At 41.2% G+C, this 18,711-nt stretch overlaps 1 protein-coding gene and 1 long non-coding RNA gene across 2 annotated transcripts; one reads left to right on the top strand and one right to left on the bottom strand.

Annotated features, from left to right (window-relative positions):
* The first annotated feature begins 3,522 nt into the window (after nt 1-3,522).
* LOC144542427 (uncharacterized) lies at nt 3,523-7,263 on the top strand. The gene is made up of 4 exons (XR_013507256.1): nt 3,523-3,815; nt 4,561-4,620; nt 4,964-5,048; nt 5,214-7,263. It is a non-coding gene; the product is annotated as an uncharacterized LOC144542427 (long non-coding RNA).
* A 2,903-nt stretch (nt 7,264-10,166) lies between these two features.
* On the bottom strand, nt 10,167-18,109 carry reep2 (receptor accessory protein 2). The gene is made up of 8 exons (XM_071909724.2): nt 18,078-18,109; nt 15,515-15,587; nt 14,241-14,317; nt 13,798-13,918; nt 13,495-13,608; nt 12,722-12,902; nt 11,149-11,315; nt 10,167-10,662 (listed from the first exon to the last, which is right to left on the bottom strand). The coding sequence occupies exons 1-8, from the start codon at nt 18,107-18,109 to the stop codon at nt 10,594-10,596; spliced, it is 834 nt and encodes a 277-aa protein (XP_071765825.1). The 3' UTR covers nt 10,167-10,593.
* Nucleotides 18,110-18,711: the final 602 nt, after the last annotated feature.

The raw sequence follows: 18,711 nt of genomic DNA, 5'->3' as shown, positions 1-18,711 counted from the left end.
CTAGAAAAGATGTTTCACTATACTAATTTACTCAGCATCCATTTTTTCAGTTGTTTTTTAAAACTATTCAGAGAATGGGCAGATTAAATTTCGTTTGGGATTTTATTCCACTCCTCCCCCCCTGTGCAGAGAAATGTACTTCTCCCTACTTTGCTTTTTAGATTGGGTTGTTTCAGGTTAGATACACTAGCTCTCGTATTCAGGCCATGAGAGTCCCGAACATACTGAAAATACCCGGTAAAATAATTTGGACATAGACCTTGTAAAATCTTATAGACCATAATAAGTTTTAACTGTTGAGTTCTACCTTCAACAGGGAGCCAGTTCAACTCTTTAAAATGGTTTGGGCTAATGTGCGTTCTTGGACTGAGATTAAGGACGACCCTCATAAGTTTGTTCTGAGCTTTTTGAAACTTATCTTTTGTTCTTTTAGTTATACCACTGTACCAGGTTATGCAGGTGTAATCATAGGGGCATTGAACTAATGATGTAGCTAATGTCCTCATGGTTTCCTTATCAAGGAACTTGGATATTCTTGCCAGATACTTTGTCTTTGAATGGACCTTCCCAATGACAGAGAGGGCCATAGACTCACTAGTCATACACTGTTCCAGTTCGCATCCAAGATAAGTAACAGAACACTTTTCCTGTATCTTTGTTCCATTACATTCAACAGAAAAACTGGTTAGGTCCCTTAAATTATGCCTTGTTCCAAAAACAATACATTCAGATTTGCCTAAGTGCAAGGATAACTTATTGTCACATAACCAACTGCTCACTTTATGGAGCTCTTTACCAAGTGATATTCTGTTTCTAAGCACTCTCCAGTTACCAACAAAGCTGAATCATCCGCATACAAAAATAAAGGACATGAACAAGCTGCCTCCATGTCATTTATATACAATAAAAACAATAAAGGACCAATTATGCTGCCTTGAAGGACACCACAGGTAAGGTTTTTGGGCTCTGAGAGCATACCTCCTACATCTACCATTTGGACTCTGCCAGAAAGATATGACTGTATCCATTTCAAGGCCTCCCTATTAAAACCTATTGCCTTTAGTTTATACAGCAATATCTGATGATTCACTGTGTCAAATGCTTTTTGCAGGTCGAGCATTGCCATTCCACAATACTTTCCACTGTCAATTTCCTTTTTAATGAAGTCGGTTAAATAAATCATGCAAGTCTCAGTTGAGTAAGACTGTCTAAAACCTGACTGAAAATCATCTAAAATATTAAACTGGTTAACATGTTTAAAAATCTGTTCATAAAGAGCTCTTTCCAGGATTTTACTTAAAACACTTAATATAGACACAGGCCTGTAGTTACTTTGTTCAACCTTACTGGCTTTTTTAAATAAAGCAGTAACTCTGGCCTTTTTAAATTCCTGGGGGATTTTTGATTGGGAAATTGAAAGATTTATAATGTGTGTGACATAGGGAGCAATAACCTCTGCAGCATCTCTCAGGAACTTAGCTGGGATGGCATTCAAGCCCCTGAGCATTTTAGTGATTTAGTGTTCATTTTCTATTAGTTACCTCACCACTATAAGAAACATGCTGGCTCTTTTAATGTGACTCGTGTATTTACCTGCTGGAAAGCCATTAGAATAAAGACTTTTTAATGCTGTAACACCTTCAGCCCTCCTCTTTACCTTTGTACTGCCTAGAGCACCATCATCTTTTGGACTATTTCTTATTAACATATTTGTACATCTTGTAAAATCTGTTGTTATCACCATCCACAACAAGTTATTGAAGTCACGTGATTTCCCTGAAATCTGTCCTGCTGCTCTTGCTTTCATGTCATGTCATGTTATATTAACCTTCAGATGATCAACAGCTGGGCCAACATAATCCATTGGATTACTCAAACTGAATCCAAGATGCCTATGTACTGTAACTGCCTTTGCAACCGTGATATAGTTACTTCAAAGTTATAGTCCATAGTGTTTCCATTACTTTGTCTGCTGCCTGTAAGAATCAGGCAACTGTGCCTCCATAGTTTCAGTTTATATTTAAGTGTATAATGTGTCAATAACATTATTTTAAACTTTCATTTGAATGGTAACATGCAACTTTAACCATTTAATCATGTACAGGTGAAACAATTCAAATATGTTTGGTGGCATAATGTCAAACAGAGACAGATGAGAGAGAGGACGGACAGAACAAGAGAAACTTTCCTCTCCTGTTCTTCACTCTTTTCCTGCCTGTGCCTGCTCTCTCCCAGCCTCTGAACCACAGAGCGGTTTCTCTCTGCAGCAATCGTTTAACTTCCCACGGCGTGAAAAGGCTCCTAGACGTTTCAGCCTTTTTGTTCACCAGCACTGCTGATTTCTGCCTGTCACATACACACACATAAAGAAATTGCATAAATAAGACACAAATAATTGATTAAAAGGCAATTAAATGTAATGTACTGGATACTGGAGGAACACTGTTGACCTTCAATAATCTTACTCTTGACTCAGACACTACTTTCTAACAAACAGGAGGAGAGAGCCAGTCAGTGTTTTCTTCCTGAGGAAATGACATCACACAACACAGTTCATATGCTTTTGGGACAAACCACTTCTTATCGAGAGGTTTTTGAAGGGGTAACTTAGTTGACAATGATTTCTCAGACATACATAAAACTTATTTCACACCGAATGTTTGGTGTATAGGCAATGAATGCTTGTCTGTCATGATCATTTAATGTTCATGAAAGGAAAATGATGAAAAGATTTTATAAATGAGCTCATTTTATTGTTTTTTGTTGCTATGATACATGATGATGGTATTTGTTCAAACATGATCATGTATGAAAATAAAAAAAAAAGTTTAAAAAAGTTTTAATGAAAAATATGCAAGATGTACTCCATGGACATAAAATATCCCCCAATTATAGAATTGCAGTTATTCACAAAGAGATCCAGTTCTTCAGTCATCCAAGGGGAAAAATGCACTTCATCTGCCAAAGGTGTTGATAGCAACAGAGCATGTGTCATGCAAGTCCAACAGAAAACCAGCTTGGCCTGAAAGAGATCAGTGAAGTTCTGCATCATGTTGTCTTTGAATAGAAAGAAAATCACATTGGGTTTCAGTGTTTCAGGTTTCAATCATTAGTCAGTCAAACCAGGTAATATATTTGTCAAGTATTATACCTGATGTTACCGTTGGTGGAATAAATGTGCATAATAATGCATATTGATAACAAGTTAGAGCTTTGTCTATGCTGGGGGCTTTGAACTGCTTGTTGTGTATCAGTACGAACACAGCAATTAAACATTTCAGATACGTTGACTGCAATAGCATGGTACAGAAGACAATGGTGCTCAGCCCAACCATTTAAACTTGACAATCAGCATTCCAGTATTTCTGTAGTCTACGTAGTGTAATTTGAGAAGGCAACAACCATTTCTCCAAAATGATTGGACAATGAAAGGATTCAGTATGCCATATATACAACATGCAAGCAATATTCTTTGTCAGATTCTTTTCACAAAGAATCTTTTTTTTACAAACTCAACCTGGTTGTCAAAAGGAAAAAAGAAACTCAAGTAACAAAAGTAACAAAGGCAGGGGTAGGCAAACTTGGTTTGCTGCAGGAATAACTATTTTGAGGCTTTGTATATTATAAACTTCTTATCTACCAGTAAGATTTGTTTATCTTTTTCAAGTTCAAGATCTCTATTCCTATAGCAAACCAGGTTTGTCTACCCTTGTCTTGTCACCTTGTGACCTTGTCGCAAGGTGACCAGCCCTTGACCAGGGCTTTTTATCCGGGCTCTTGGCCCGTTGATCTTTCCACTCTTTCTTCATTTTCTGGTAAGTAATGACAATTTTATGCCAATTTTCGACTTATTTTTAACAGAGCAACTTGTATGCATCCTGAACATAAATGTGTGGGATTTGATTTTGGCCTATATCAATTCCTGATACGATAGGCATGGTCAAGACAACTGTAAAGGAAAAAGCAAAACAACGTTTTAGTTCAAAGATCCAGTGCAATGATTTTAATTCAGTCAGGAAAAGTTTGCTATTTATGCTTGCTATATATATTTCTGTCAACAAGGAGGGTGATGATTTGATGATTCATCTAATTTGTTGTAACTGCTTTAGTGCTGAAATCCTCCTTCTGAAAGCAAAGTTTCTAAGACAGAGCGAGAGCCTAAACCTTCCCTCTAATTGTGCCATCCACCACATACAAATATATTTATGTTTAGTGAACAAATATCCAGTATTGGATCTTCATTGAAAACATTATCGAGGCATCCTGATTTTGGTGAGTTGGACAAATAGCAGCTAGCTCATTTACAGATTTAGATTGGACATCTAAAACTGTTTGAATCTGGTGACAACCAATGAGTTTCTCAAAGGGTGTTAGTCAAATTCCCACAACACTGGCAGTTATTAATACTTCTGTAACTTTACTTGAATGTGTCCAGTACCATAACATTGAGAAATCTGACTCTCTGAAATCTGACTCTCAACTTCAACACCTCACAGCTAATGTTGTAGCTTTAGAGAGCACCTCACTAATTGTACCTGATTTTCCATTGCTCCTCCATAGAGCTCTAACTTGCTCATCTTTACGCTTGCTGGGTGACCTTTACAACAGACGTGGGAAAAGGTAAAACTTTTTAAAAACCTATTGTGCTATATTCTTCTTGGTCTAAATAAAAATAAAACCATTACTCAGAGGGTGAAGAGGGTGAATATTTCTTAAATAACATATACTGTATAAGAAGGTATACAGTGCTTACCATTATTAGCATTCAATTAACTCTGCACCTGGAAATGATTTAATGTTCAAGAATAAATACAAGAAATAAAAACCAATAAGTATATGAAAAAGATCAGCTGGGAGAGAAAAGAAAATTCAGTCTTTGAAAAATTTAACTTTACTTCTCAAATGATAACAGCACCTTGAAATAGAAGTTAATAACACCAATATTTTCTGTCTCTCTCCACAGTGTTGCTGTACTCAGACCACCTACCAGACCAGAGCAGACCACAAGTTCCAGATATGCCTGAGAGGGGAGAGATGCCTTCAGACAGGTAGGGTCATAAGTAATCACATAAACCAAACAGACAGTATGCTGCTACTTGGAACATTACTCAGCACCCAGCAGGAGAGTTATAAATATCACTGGAAAACAACATTTTTAGAATTTTTAATTTGTATATGTGAATTAAATTAATTTTGACATGTTTGTTTTTCAGGGAAGAGGACGAGGATCATCACTTTATGATGAGGATACTTCATGATGAAGTTTTAGGTTGTAACAGTAGGCCTATACAATATTGTATCCCCAGTCAAGTGTTTCAGTTATGCCTACTTAACTGCCACAATGAACATTACAACAATAATCAGGATTTACAGGCTGTTGTAAATTTAAAAGAACACTACGAATACAAATTTTCACAAACTCTTAAATACTTTGATGAATTGATTACTGTAAAATTGAAACAGATTAAGCAAAACGGTGAATGTTGCTCCATTTTCATGATCTACATCAAGTGTGCTGGATATGATTTTAACAATCTAGTTCATTTTTTTCCCCCAGTCAAACTTTCCAGTTCTTTACCGTCGCTGATATGCGTAGCAGCAAAAAATTACAGGCACAAGCAAAAGGCTGTTGTTTTAGATTTAAAACAAATGCTATTGTACAACACCAAACCAATTTTCGATGACGGCAAATATGACAAATTGATTATTGAACCTTTGAAACGGGACAAGAGCACCAGTTGGACAGCAAAAACAACACTGCTATCTTTAACTAAATATATCAGCAAAGCAGAAATTGACCTTATCGTTCAAAGTATTCAACGATTAACAGACTGGTTGGAAGAAATAAAATCTAAAGACAAAATAGAACTTTATAATCACATAATGAAACTGCCTTCAGAGGAATTTGATGATGATGATGCAGTGCCCCCACGTCTACTGGAGCTACACATGAAATATCGAGCTGAGGAAGAACAGGGAAAGGACAACCAATATGCATATGCTGTTGTAATCACGGAAGCCTGTAACGAGCCTGTAACGAGATTTGGACCGTTTTATCCAGATTTTAAAAACAAAAAGCACAGTGAAGAGATTTTGATTGAAGAACTTGAACCATTTTTAGAAAAGAACAATGTAAAAGAAGTTTCTATTTATACATACAATAGCCCATGTTTACAGAGAGAAGAAAACACTGACCCTTGCATGCTTCAACTTTTAGTTAAGGCCTGGGAGTGGAACATTAATTATGGATTAATCACTCGTGTATGCTATACAAAGTTTTGGGGATTAGCTGGCCCAAAATATTTTAACGGTTTAACTTTTAGTAGCCGTGATTTTTATCCAAATTTTGAAGAATGCCAGACACCTTTCAAATTGGACCATAAAGAGTTAAGGTATAAGAAGATAGATAGACGGAGTGTGACAGGAGACAAACAAAAATTACAAAAGAATATTGATTCTGCTCGTCACGAGCTTAAGACACTGGCAAAGAGTTCTGACGGACTGTACAAGGAACATTTTGACAGGGGAAAGCAGAAGATCGCTTCCTTCACATTTCTCTCAGAAGAGCATGATCAAGTTTGTCGAATGTTACTGGAGGAGTGGGATGAAATGGTTAAGAAGTGTTTGATGACTACAGAATTCAATAGAAAAATAGTTCAGGTTTTTAGGAAACGCTTAGGGAGAGCATTTCAGGGAAACTTCTGCCCCCTGCTGCTTTACCACATTCCTCATGTGGACCCCCAAATAGACACGCATTAGACCACGAACCCCCATTAGATAAGATTTTGCCCAAAGGCTCTCCGTAGGAACATTTTTGGTGTCGATTTAATATTGAATTGTATAACTGCCTACACTGCACATTGTGAGATAATAATGTTCATTTTTATTCTAATAATATTATTATTATCATTTTATACATTCTCTAATTGGGATAATTTCTTGTTAAATTATTTAAAATTGTTGAAATGAAGTCATACAAACATTAATATAATTATTAATAAACCTAATTAATTAAAAATGAATTTTTATTTTTAAATATTAATTTAAATTTTATAAAATTTAAATTAAATAATATTATTCTGCTGATCTCGGGTCCCCGGACCATACTTTGAGAACCAATGCCTAATTATACTCTTAATTAGATTATGGTTGGATCTCAAGTATATCTGTGAACATCTGCTCTGGATCTTTTGTGTCTGTATTATTGTTCATTCTGCTCTAAGCTTTGGGCATATTCCTGTAATAAAAACTTTCTTAACTTCACCCAGGCTCTGTTTGCTTTTGTCCCCCCATCATGAGACCTGTAGGCACAATGTGCTTTGGTCAGGTGTCTGCTCAGAGACTGGGGTACAGTGTGTGAATAACTCTGTTGTGTTACCAGCTGTGAGCAACCAGCTCCTAATGTCTGAGGAAAATTGCACTTTTTTTTTTATCTTGTGGGTTTAGTCATCCAACCAAACATGGAACAACGGAAGAAACAAAATCTGTCAAACCAAAAACCAAATGTCATTCTTCAGTGGCAGGCCTGTTAGCTGTTTGAGGCTTTGTCTCGTGGAAAGATGTGAAAAATGATCAGTTCCCCACAAACTGCCCAATTTATCACCTCTATATGCATAAGGATATTGATTTAACAGAAAGTGCTTGAAATGCTGCAAAAATATATTATTATCTGGTTTAAATTGTACAACAGGCAGCAAATTACTGTTTTATTTTTCTTTATTAGTAGTATTTGTTACTGGTACATGACCATGTTAGATACCATTATCCCAGCACACAAACTTGTTATCCTTTATTACAGTGGAGTATTAAGAATTGGCACAAACAATATACTAATGTTGAATATTCTCTCACATGAAAGTCCATGTATACAATAATACTGATTCCAAACACACAGAAAATAATCAACAATAAATATCCAAAAGGGAAATGAACACAAGTCAAAATGCAGAGTGGTGTCTTGGTGGCAGCAAAATTGTCATTTAATTATGTGCCACGTTTTCTTCCCTCAGTGCAAACTTAAAATAAATTAAAACCAAGCCTTTCAGAGAACCTGCAGCCAGCCTGAGTAGAGGGTGTGAATGTACAAAGTCAAAACCAGGCTTGGCTGCAGAACATCAGTTTAGCCTCAGGCAAGAATTCTGGGGATTCCCTATCTTGAGTTTGAGATGTTCCGGTACAAGAAGAACTGTTAAAATGTCTCAAGAGGCAAAGAGAGAGAAAGTAAAGTACAAACATCAAAATGATTAAATTAAAAACACAAATAGCACTTCTGACACCAGAAGTCCTTACTGATGAAGGCTGAGCTTCCTTCCATTTCAGAACATATGATTCGTCAGATTTAAAAAAAAATACAACCGATTAAAAAAAAGGAAAATGAATTTAAGCCTTCCATGAAAATGAATAAGGCAAGCAAGCTCATTTATACAGTCAAGGTTACTATTTACATTGGGTTTACATTTTAAGTAACTTTGCCAACAGTTGTGTGGGGTTTGTCTCCCCCTACTGGTTCAAACTAGTGTCACACTGCAGACAGCAGTAACGGGTGCAGAAGTAGTCTCATGCTTTCACTCACTCATTACAGAACACTCAGAAGAAACCATGCCCAGTTCAACGGCATGCCCCCGAAAGAACCAACCCCCAAACAAAAGTCCAGTCTGATTAGAAATGCCCACAGCCTGGTTCCACACTCCCTCCAGATCTGAAACGATAGGGTGGGTACGCGCAAATGACCGCTCCCAGTATCCTGACGTGGGTTTTGGTTAAGCCATTTCCATATTGCTTTGCTTTATCCTGGCTTCTAAGATCTATTATAATAAAGAGGCGTCGCGTCACCAGACAGCTGAGCAAAAGGGCCAACAGAGCGTAACGCTACTTCATGTCTTTCTAATGTAAAACAAAATACAGATATCATTACTGTAGTGAGAGGAGATTGTATGTTACCTCAAGTACACACAGGCAACTCATCTATGACTTACTGTATCTACTGGAGAAGACCGCTGTCATCACTGAGTGACAGCATTACCTAAAGTAAAGAGGCCAGGCTATGCACAGCTCATCGTCATATTCACTGAATACACGATATGGCCAAGCCAGCTGGATAATAGAGACTTAACAGTTAGCCTAAGAATTATGGATAAATACAACCTATGAGAGATGTCTAGATGAAGGATCGCTAAGCCAACACTAGACAGTTCACTTGATAGTCATATTACAGTATGAGATCTATTTAACTGCCTAGAGAGAGGGAGTCGCCAGAGGTGAGACCTGAACTTAGTAGAGCCAGGCTCACTCAGAGGTATAAAGACTTGGTGGAAGGAAGCTACACTACTCTAGCAACCCTCCCACCTGGCAACAAGGAAACAGCGCACAAGCCATGGGGCCTAAAAAGCAGTCCAAGAGGTTAACCATGGTGCAGGTCAGATTTGAGGTAAAACAAGTAGAACGGGCTTTTTGAGTTAAAGTCAAAAATGTTTTGGTCGTCAGAAGTAGTGCTGTATAACTAGATAGTTACGTACGACAGTGTAAGACAGAGTGGTTGCTGACTGACAGGAGGTATGAGCTGAGCAGTGGCAAGGGCGAGACGGCTAAGGTCCAAGAGAGTGAAAAGAAAAAAAATCTCTACATCCATCTGTCAGCACAGGACTAACTGTTTCTCAGTCTGCTGCCCCTCCTGCTCCTCAGTACAGAAGTAGGGAAAACCGACGATGGGATGGGCCTGACAGTTAAAGCCAACTGTCTTGTGATGTCCTCCGTTTCCCAGTGACGACCATCTTGGATCTACTATCTTTGACAGGACCAGATGAGGACCCAGACCTGTGGCCTCCTCACGCCGAGAAGAAGAGAAAGGAAAGGTTTCGCTTCCTTCTTTTTTTTTTTTTTTTTTTTTTTTTTTAACTGGAACCTTGGAAGAGTAGCCCGCAAGAGACAGAAGAGACCCAAATACAAACAAAGTCTTCCAGGAACGAGGAAGGTTAGCCTTGCCAAGAGAAGACCCCACACTAAAGAATGTAATATTCTACCGGTGAAGTATCTTTATCTTTACCATCGCTTATCTCACCTGTGCCCTGTATTAAAAAAAAAAATACTGTAATAAGAACAGTCCCCATAGTGTGTGGCCCACAGAAAGTCACACTGCGTCCAGTGGAATGTGAACAAATACACTTGAGATCAATATGAGGCTGGAAGCTACACACACCCAGGAGAGGAACTTCACTTCTGGTCTACTATGGGGACCCAAACATCTGCGGAGGGTACAGGAGAAAGGAAAGCTAAAGAGTAAATCACTGCCATTCTCTGACTTTAAAAAAAACCCATAAAACTTCTTACTGTATAGTCTGAGATTAGCTCATAGTAGAGACTGAGATGAAAATAAGCAACAATCCAGCGAACGTAAAAGAATTGTTAATGACATGAGGCTGGCCACATACAGTTAAAATCTAAACCTGCACTTTTCACGAGAGTGACACAGTCTCCTTTCTTGATATGTGTGTGTGTGTGTGTGTGTGTGTGTGTGTGTGGAGACCGGAGACAGACGAAGGGGCCTGCTGGCTGTGGGAGGAGAGAGTGTCGGCCAGTGGATGTGGACAGCAGGCCTCATGGCGTCTCTGCATTAGTGGTGGTGGTCTTTTTCTTTGTCTGCTTCTTCACCGTCTTGGTTTGAGTCTTCCAGACAGACGACAAGAACAGGAAGGGGGAGAAAGCAAAGAACAATTAACAGAGCTGATGAAACAACAGAAGGAAAAGGAAGAAAGACAACAGTGAGGTCACTTCACAACCTACAATTACGCAAACCATGCATACGTGTATTGAAAGCACATACAGAAACACGGAGCTGCCACTGAGGTTTTAAGCGATTTTGTGCTCAGCCGAATATAATTCTGTTTTGTTCCATAACTTTCATCACTATCACACAACTGTTCCTGAAGCATCATCAGTGGTCAGGCACATGGCTAACAAGAAATAGTACTGGGGAGGAAATTCACACATACCATCTTTTATACATAGAAAAAATTGAGGAAGATGGAAGAGGAAGATTTAACATTCAAATAGCTGTTAATACCTAAGTAAGCATTCTCTGTCGCTCTGGTGCCTGTAATGATGCATAAGTCTTGCTCTCAGTGTGTGTGTGTGTGTGTTGAGTGCTCCTACCTCTGTCTTGGTAGCAGCAGGTTTCTTGGTTGCCTTGACACTGGCGCTGCGCTTGGGGGCCTTCTCCCCCGCGTCCTCATCAGAATGTTCAGTCCTTGTGTCTGACTGGTCAGAGCTGTGTTGGGATGACGTGTCGTCAGGAAGCGACATGGCCGCCAAGGAGCGGGCTGTGGGATTGGACAAAAATGGGTTAGTGGGCCACACTCTGAGTGTAAGTCCTTTCATTTCCCATATAGGTGAGCGACCGGGGAAACTCGGCCGATCTGTGGAGGGTCAAAGGCTTGTCAGCCAAGAAAAATTGACCATGACTGAATTTAGGTGGCCATTGACCATCAACAGCCAATCAGATTTCCACGCTTCCTTGTTTCCCTACCAGTGTGATTACATTTCATGAATAACAGTTCCGCCTGGCAAGTGCAAAATGGATGAGAAGTTGATTACAAAGCATCCCAGTTCTCTACAATTTTTATTTGAAAGACTACAGGAATGAACGCCTCAAAAGTAATGCTTGAAGAATGGTTACATCCAACTTGGGGGTCGATTGCAAGCTCTCAAGTAATGTTATTGAGATTTTTTGTTTTTTCTGTATTTTCGATTAATGCTACCCATCACGCGAGCTAGCTGTTAACTTATCATACAATGTTACGTTATGAAAGCCAATACCGAAGCAGCTGTTCGGTCAGAAAAGAACAACACATCAACCAAGTTGCTCTCAGTGTGAACACACGGTCAGGAAGAATCCTTCACATTGTTTTCGGCATGGTTTGCACCATGGAGAGGTGTAGGATGACTCAAATTTGAAGAAAGGGGAAGATTTTGACAACCTTTTCACTGCTTCTTAATAGTGTAAGAAGAAAAAATACCCTCAAAATAAGCCCACCCAGTGAGAGAATTTAACTTTATCTCCTGTTGTCAGACTCTTTCACTTCTGTGTTCGCTGTTCTATCTTTCCTTCAGTCCGTTTTTTGAAGTTGCACATGGCTTTAGATTCTTTTTTTTGGCATAAATTGAATTGTACCACTTTGCTCTTTTCATTCATTGTTGCACTCGTTCTCTTTTCCTCCATCTCTCTCTCTCTGTATTCAGTTCACAGCTCGTCAGGCCCACACAGCCAGCCAGCCAGAAGTGTAACGTCAGACACAAAGAGTCCTCCTTCCAAGGCTCTCCTCCCACTGGAATCACATGCTTTTGTCCCCCTCTCCCCCCACCCTCCATCCTCTCCTCTCCCCGGAGTGAGTTTCCTCCCTGGCATCCTGCAGTGCTCTAAATCACATGACTCCACCCAGGCCGGCCGGCTAGCCACAGCCCCCGCCCCACTCTGATAAGGGCTAAGCAGACAATAGGAAGTCCACTGACTGACACTGCTGCCAAATCAGCAAATCGGACTGGACAGTGTTCGACTGCGCTGCTCTCCCTTCAATTCATTTTCAAAGGGTGAATTTGCAGTGCAAGTGACACATGTGGTGTGTTTGTTTGCAAATGTATGTATTTATGCAGGTGCGTATGCTTCCACGCGCATCCATATGAAACTGCTCGGGATGCAGCACGGGATGTGTGTGTTGTGCGGTCCTACTCTGCCGTGTGGCGGTGCTCTTGGCCCGGGGCAGCGTGCTGGCCCCTGAGCTCATGTCATCCATGGGGTCCCGTCTCATGCGGGGGTCTGAGGAGCGCAGAACCAGCTCGTCCTCGGCGTTGATCATAGTCAGGTCCTGCATGCTGAAACTACGCAGCTTGTCTGACAGCACGCCCTGCCCCTGGGCGTTGAAGCAAAAACAAACACATTCACTTCAGAGTTAATAATATTAACTTAAGGTGGACAGCACTTTTTTTTAAACAGTTTACAAAGTGCTTTGAGAATCAAATAATAGAAAACAACATACTCATAAATGAAAACAAGTAAAAACAAGAAGGCACCACAAGATTAAAAGATTAGGGGGTAAAAAACAATATAAATCACAAAAATAATAGGATAAAAGACATTATATAAAAGCTTTAAGAAGTGATTTAAATATGATACTGATTCTGCTAGCCTAAGCTCTTATGGCACATTGTTCCAAAGCCTCTGGGCCCTGATGGCAAAAGTCCAGTCACCTCTAGTATTAAGCCTCGACTTTAACAGCCAGAAGGGCCCTGAAGATCTGAGGCTGCACACTGTGACATGGCTTAGGGCCAGACCTAACTATGCTTTAAAAGTGATCAGTAACATGAATGACTTTCTCCACATTAGGACATTTTGGATATGGCTCTCAGCTGAAGCCTTTTCCCCTGTTCATCAAACCTTGAGTCAGCATCAAAAATTACACCCAAATAATAATGGAAACAATGCCACCAGAGGCCATGGCTCACCTTGGTGGCTGCAGTGACAGCAGCGTTAGCAGCCAGGTTGAGACCCCTCTTCCCAAACCTCATCATGGTCTCATAACTCCTGTCTTTGGCCTGCGTTATGTACTCATCTATCTCCTGTAGCAGCAGAAGGATAGACGAGGCGTGAGAGTGAAAGACAACAATGAAAACAATAAAAACAAGGACAAAATAGGAAGGCAAAAACTGCAGAAGAGAGAGAAAACACAATATTTCCATGCGGACTGCAGTTCACAGTTACGAGGCTGACCGACCGGCCGGCTGAAAGGCCTTCGGTTGGGTTCCTACCTTCTCTTTGTTGGACAAGGTGGGGTGGACAAACTTGCGGTAGAGGACGCTGGAGCCCTTGGTGTACGGGGACAGGAGCCAGATGACAAAGGCAATCTTCAGCTCAAAGTAAAAAGGAAACCTGGGCAACGACACATTCCATAACACCATCAGAGGGGTTAAAAGAAAATGTATAGAAGCTGTGAGGAAGATACAGATCATCTTACATATAAAAAGGTTCAATAACTGGGCAAGTTATGTTTTATTATGCTACAATGAAAACAAGAAAGAGTTTATTGTACTGAAAATATCAAGAACAGTCTAGCCCTAGATACACACACATGAATGTGTCTATTGATATTATGTAAGCTGTTTATTTACTACAGGCCAGTTGCGGTAGGGACCACAGCACTCTGTTGGGCACGGGGTTTTAGAGCCATGACCATCAGCGGCTCCTGACTCACCATGACAGGACCAGGTCTGTGACTGTCTCCGCTGTAGTGAACAACGCAAACACTATCCAGTACATCATCCACTTCACCTGGACACAGACACACACGGAGAGAGAGACAGCATCACACACATAGCACATCAAAAACCACAGCCTCCAGTGTACACGTGCTGAGGCACGTGTGGCCTAACAGAAGCTATGCACACATAGACACGCCAGCCCATAAATGCAACATATGTTTCAGCCCTTTCACATCACATCAGTATGCATGGTTGATCTCCCGGAGACAATGGAAATGTGGGGCATCTTATAAATAGAATAAATGCCATAAAGTAGGCAATTAGCAACCACTTCAATCTAGCTTAGTCAAGGAAGAACAGATAGTAAATGTCACAGATAGGGTGGAAATGCATTATAAATATAATCGGAATATGAAATATTAAAAGTGAGAGAGGCCACAGGCACCCTGTTGTAAACGCATCTAATGTTGAATCATTTGACTCATTAGAACAGAGACAAACAAGAGGAGAAGGGCATGAAAACAACAGTTCTAAAAATGGCGTCCTCCACTCTCTCTCTCTCTCTTCCTCCTTCCCTCGTTCGCTGTTTCTGTGGCCGTCTGCTGGAGTATTATTGAGAGGGGGTTGCTATGGTAACCAGCCGGGAGGAGACTGTTCTCCAGTGCAAAGCTAGGCGGAGGGCCAGAGTGCTGACGACTCCTCCTCCTCCTCCTCCTCCTGTACCCCTACTCTTTCTCATCCCTCGCTCTCTTCTCCCTGGCAGCGATGAGGTAAGCAGGGAGGACCCCATTTAAAAAAAAGACTCTCTCAGCCAAAGGCACAATGGGAAGCTGCTGCTCTGTATCCTGGTTTCCACTGGCAACACTGGACATCCCATCCTAAAATCATTACCACTTTATCCTTTGTGTTATTCAACTGTGAATTATTTTGGTATCAAGGGACTGGGTAGTTTCATTCTGAGAGCCATGACGCTGCTATGGGTATTAGTCTAAACTGGTCTCTGTGGGCTCTATCTGTTTTACATTCCTTTTCCTGATAAAAGCAAAGTTCAAGTATGTACAGTTTATTAGCTAAATATATATTTCAGGCCAAGAGCTCAAACTACACCCAAATAGCATTTAAAGCTATTAAAACATAGGACAACATATGGCGGACATTAGCCCAACAATGGCTGACAGGGGCCCCGGGTGCAGTATCCAAAAAGTCTTAACAGGGTAGACAAGGGTGGAAAACACTGTTGTGATTTGATAAGCAGGCCGATACTCACATATTCCTTCACATTCTTCGTTTTGACAGCCTTGTAGGAGGAGTACGCTGGGTAGAGCGTCCCAAAGGCAAGGCTGCAGATGAGACAGAGGCAAAAAGACCTGGGTCAGAGGTGGGGGTTCAGGTTTCAAGGTAAACAACACCGATATCGGCTAGAGAACATGGCCTCTAGGTGTTAACTTTGACACCTAACAAACTTGCTCCTGTTTGAATATTTTTCCACTAAGAAGCAGGTTAGCCATCTTTTGTCTAAGCTTATGTTTTTCCTAAGTAAACACAAGTCGCTTTGTGTATTCTGGGCTCCTTTTACTTGAGCAAAACCAGTCTCTGGCTGGTTTTGCTCAGTGAGGATGCCACATTAGTGAGTTGAAGGGCAGTGGCTTGTCAAAACACACTGGCCTGATAATCAGTGCAAAAAAAAAAAAAAAGGACAAATATAATGGAAATAGTGGAGCCGGGAAGGCTGCAGTCAGATAAACTGGAAAAAACACACAAAAGACTGCCAGGGGTGGGTCACGGTGTGCTAGTCCACGTGCAGATGAGGACACCACACGCACAGAGCTGTGTTTTAGTGTGTATTTGGCCCCATCCTGTGCCACTGTGGTGATTTGTGCTGATGTGACAGGATGCTGAATGCTGAGTGAGGGGAGAGCAGGGAGGACACCGCCTGCAAACTTGCCACTATCACAGGAAGCCACCAGTGTGTCTGTATGTTTTGCGCCTATGTTTGGGACTTAGAATTCTCCATAGGCCAACGCTCCACGCCATACCAATGAGATTCTCCCCTTGCTTTGCATCTGTCTGTATGAGCCTGAGCACACCCCCTCTGTTTTTCTGAGCATGTAACTAGGTCTCCTCCTGTCCCACTATGTGTCTGTGCTGCTCAGTCATGTGTGCAGTGCCTCTCAGCCCGGGTCTGTACAGTAAGCAGAGGCTATCTGAGGCTCGTGGCAGGCCTCTCGGCATGCAGGCTCCCTCGGCAGACGCCCTCTGTCCCTTTGTGTCCCGATCTCAGGTTCACTTCTCTGCGCCGATTTCCATAGCGCTCTGTCCTCCCGCTGAGACTCACAGATCATAGATTTCGGGCACGCATAGGATCGAGTTACGCTGTTCATCCACATGTATTGACTTAGGACTTGAGGCTGAGATCAAGTAGACTTTTCAGTTTACAAATCAGTGCGCTGTATAAGCATTCGTACACATCTGTTATCCAACTGCCCATGCAAAACAAACAGGTTTTACTTCAAAGGTGAGAAAAAGAGGAAGCTGCCGATATCTGAAACACGAAGTAAAGATGAAGAATTATTTATCTCGTATAAGATGTGCAACATCCATGATTTTGCAGATCCGGTCACATTGTTTGCCTTCCACTGACGCATGACTACCTGAAGTGCACTGAAGCGGAAGAGCCAGCTGGAAGCCACTAATATAGTAACAGTTTGCCAATGTTATCCTCCACTTATGTAATCCTGGCAGAATATGCACATTATTTACAGAGATGAAACACCACTGACAATTATGCACCTGTTCCTGTCAAAGACAAGTCGCTGTGTAAACATAAGGATTAAACTACCAAACCCAGTTTAATCCACACCAATTTGACAGCATTACTAGACAGGCAAATCCACCTGATTTATCCATCTAGTAGTGATGCTGTCAAATTGGTCCGACCACACAAGAGCCTACGAAGTGATAAGACCCCCAACTGTCACTTGACATTGGCCAACAAAAAAGACAGCATCTTGAGTGTCTTGAGAAAACTGCATAAGGGGAACAGGATGATGACAGCTGCTGGCTTTAGTTGAGTCATCCACACTGTCGGGCTGTGTACAGGTGGAAGCCTAGGCCCAGGCTACTGATCACAGCAAGGAATCTCTAATATGGAGACTGTAAAGTCAGACTACATCCAGTGTTTTGAAAATATGCATTTCATTCACACATACATTACTACCAAAATCCTCCGACATAGGCCTAGTCGTGGATGGATGGATGGATGGATGTATACACTCACATCCCTGATAGGGTTGCTGGGCTAAGCCTTGCCATCACATTTTACTAACATATGGTGCTGAGATGCTCACAACACCAGACACCATTCAGGCTGCAATGTTTTAAATAGCCATGGCAGGCAGTTTGGTGTCTGTTAACCTGCTTACCGCGAGGTTGGCATGTTAATTAGGTTTCAGTTGACAATACGTGGCAAGCTAATTCTTCTTCCCTGCCATCACATCTCTGTCAGGTGGCTAGGCAACTAGCTAACAGTGGCTAGCAAGCGCTGGATACAGAATGCCCCGCACATTATTGTAAAAATCACAAAAATAGGGCGATGGTCGCCGCAATGTACTTAAACAATTGATTGATTCAGTTTTTAAATAATAGCTTGTGAACTGATATGTTTTCATTATTAAATAACTGAAATATATGCAGACAGAAAAGGGATGGCAGAAGCAGCCTAGCTAGTCGGTGCGGCGTAACGTTAGACTGCACCAGACAGCTGATGAATGGAGGAGCCGCTCATTTGGCTAACGTTAATTCACAACAGATGCCGCCGAATCAATACTCACACAACTATCCTTGAAATTATCCAGGATACCATCTTGACGGACCGCCGTGAGCTTTCCCCGCTTCTCGGAAATCTAGCTGGTTAGCTAACGGGCTAGGTACCCCCCATTCCCTCCACGACACGGTTTGTTGTGATGTGAGCGGGGAAGCTGGCCGGCCTGTCTGCTCTGCTGCTGTTGCTCCTCTCTTCTCTTCTCAGGTAGGCAGCTGAGGCTCTGCTGCAGTGGCTTCTGGCTGCCTTCTGCCACTGCTGGAGAGTAGACCCTTTCTCTTAAAGGCACAGAGCTACATTGTAAACTGTGTCATGTTAGGTCCACAAAGCTTCTGCCTCAGATTGCTCCTCCTATCCAGAGTGGGGACCATGGCACTCATGATCCAATTAGCTCAATTAATTAGTGAGAGTAATGTGAAAGCAACAGAAGAAAGCCCTGTGTTTGTGCATTGACTGACTTTAGCATTCAACTACAGCTACAAATCATGGAATCATACCCAGTGGTAATCACAACCATTTGTTATGCATGAGAGGGCAGTGAACAGAGTATATTTGTAAAAAAAAAAAGGCCCAGGTTTGAAAATCACTATATATGCTCCAACTTAGTAAACTAATGGTGGTACTTTGTTGCTTTACTCCTTTTA

This window comes from Centroberyx gerrardi, chromosome 16 (genome assembly GCF_048128805.1).
Source record: "Centroberyx gerrardi isolate f3 chromosome 16, fCenGer3.hap1.cur.20231027, whole genome shotgun sequence".
NCBI lineage: Eukaryota > Metazoa > Chordata > Actinopteri > Beryciformes > Berycidae > Centroberyx > Centroberyx gerrardi.
The sequence above is the reverse complement of the archived record's forward strand: the minus strand, read 5'-3'. Positions and strand labels throughout refer to the sequence as shown.

Excerpts from the sequence above, each read along its gene's own strand:
- reep2 (XM_071909724.2), bottom strand. The coding sequence starts at position 18,109 with ATGGTATCCTGGATAATTTCAAGGATAGTTGT. Across the intron at positions 13,919-14,240 it reads ACAGACCTGGTCCTGTCATG|GTTTCCTTTTTACTTTGAGC; the intron begins GTGAGTCAGGAG and ends GTCGTTGCCCAG. Across the intron at positions 13,609-13,797 it reads CCTTGTCCAACAAAGAGAAG|GAGATAGATGAGTACATAAC; the intron begins GTAGGAACCCAA and ends CTGCTGCTACAG.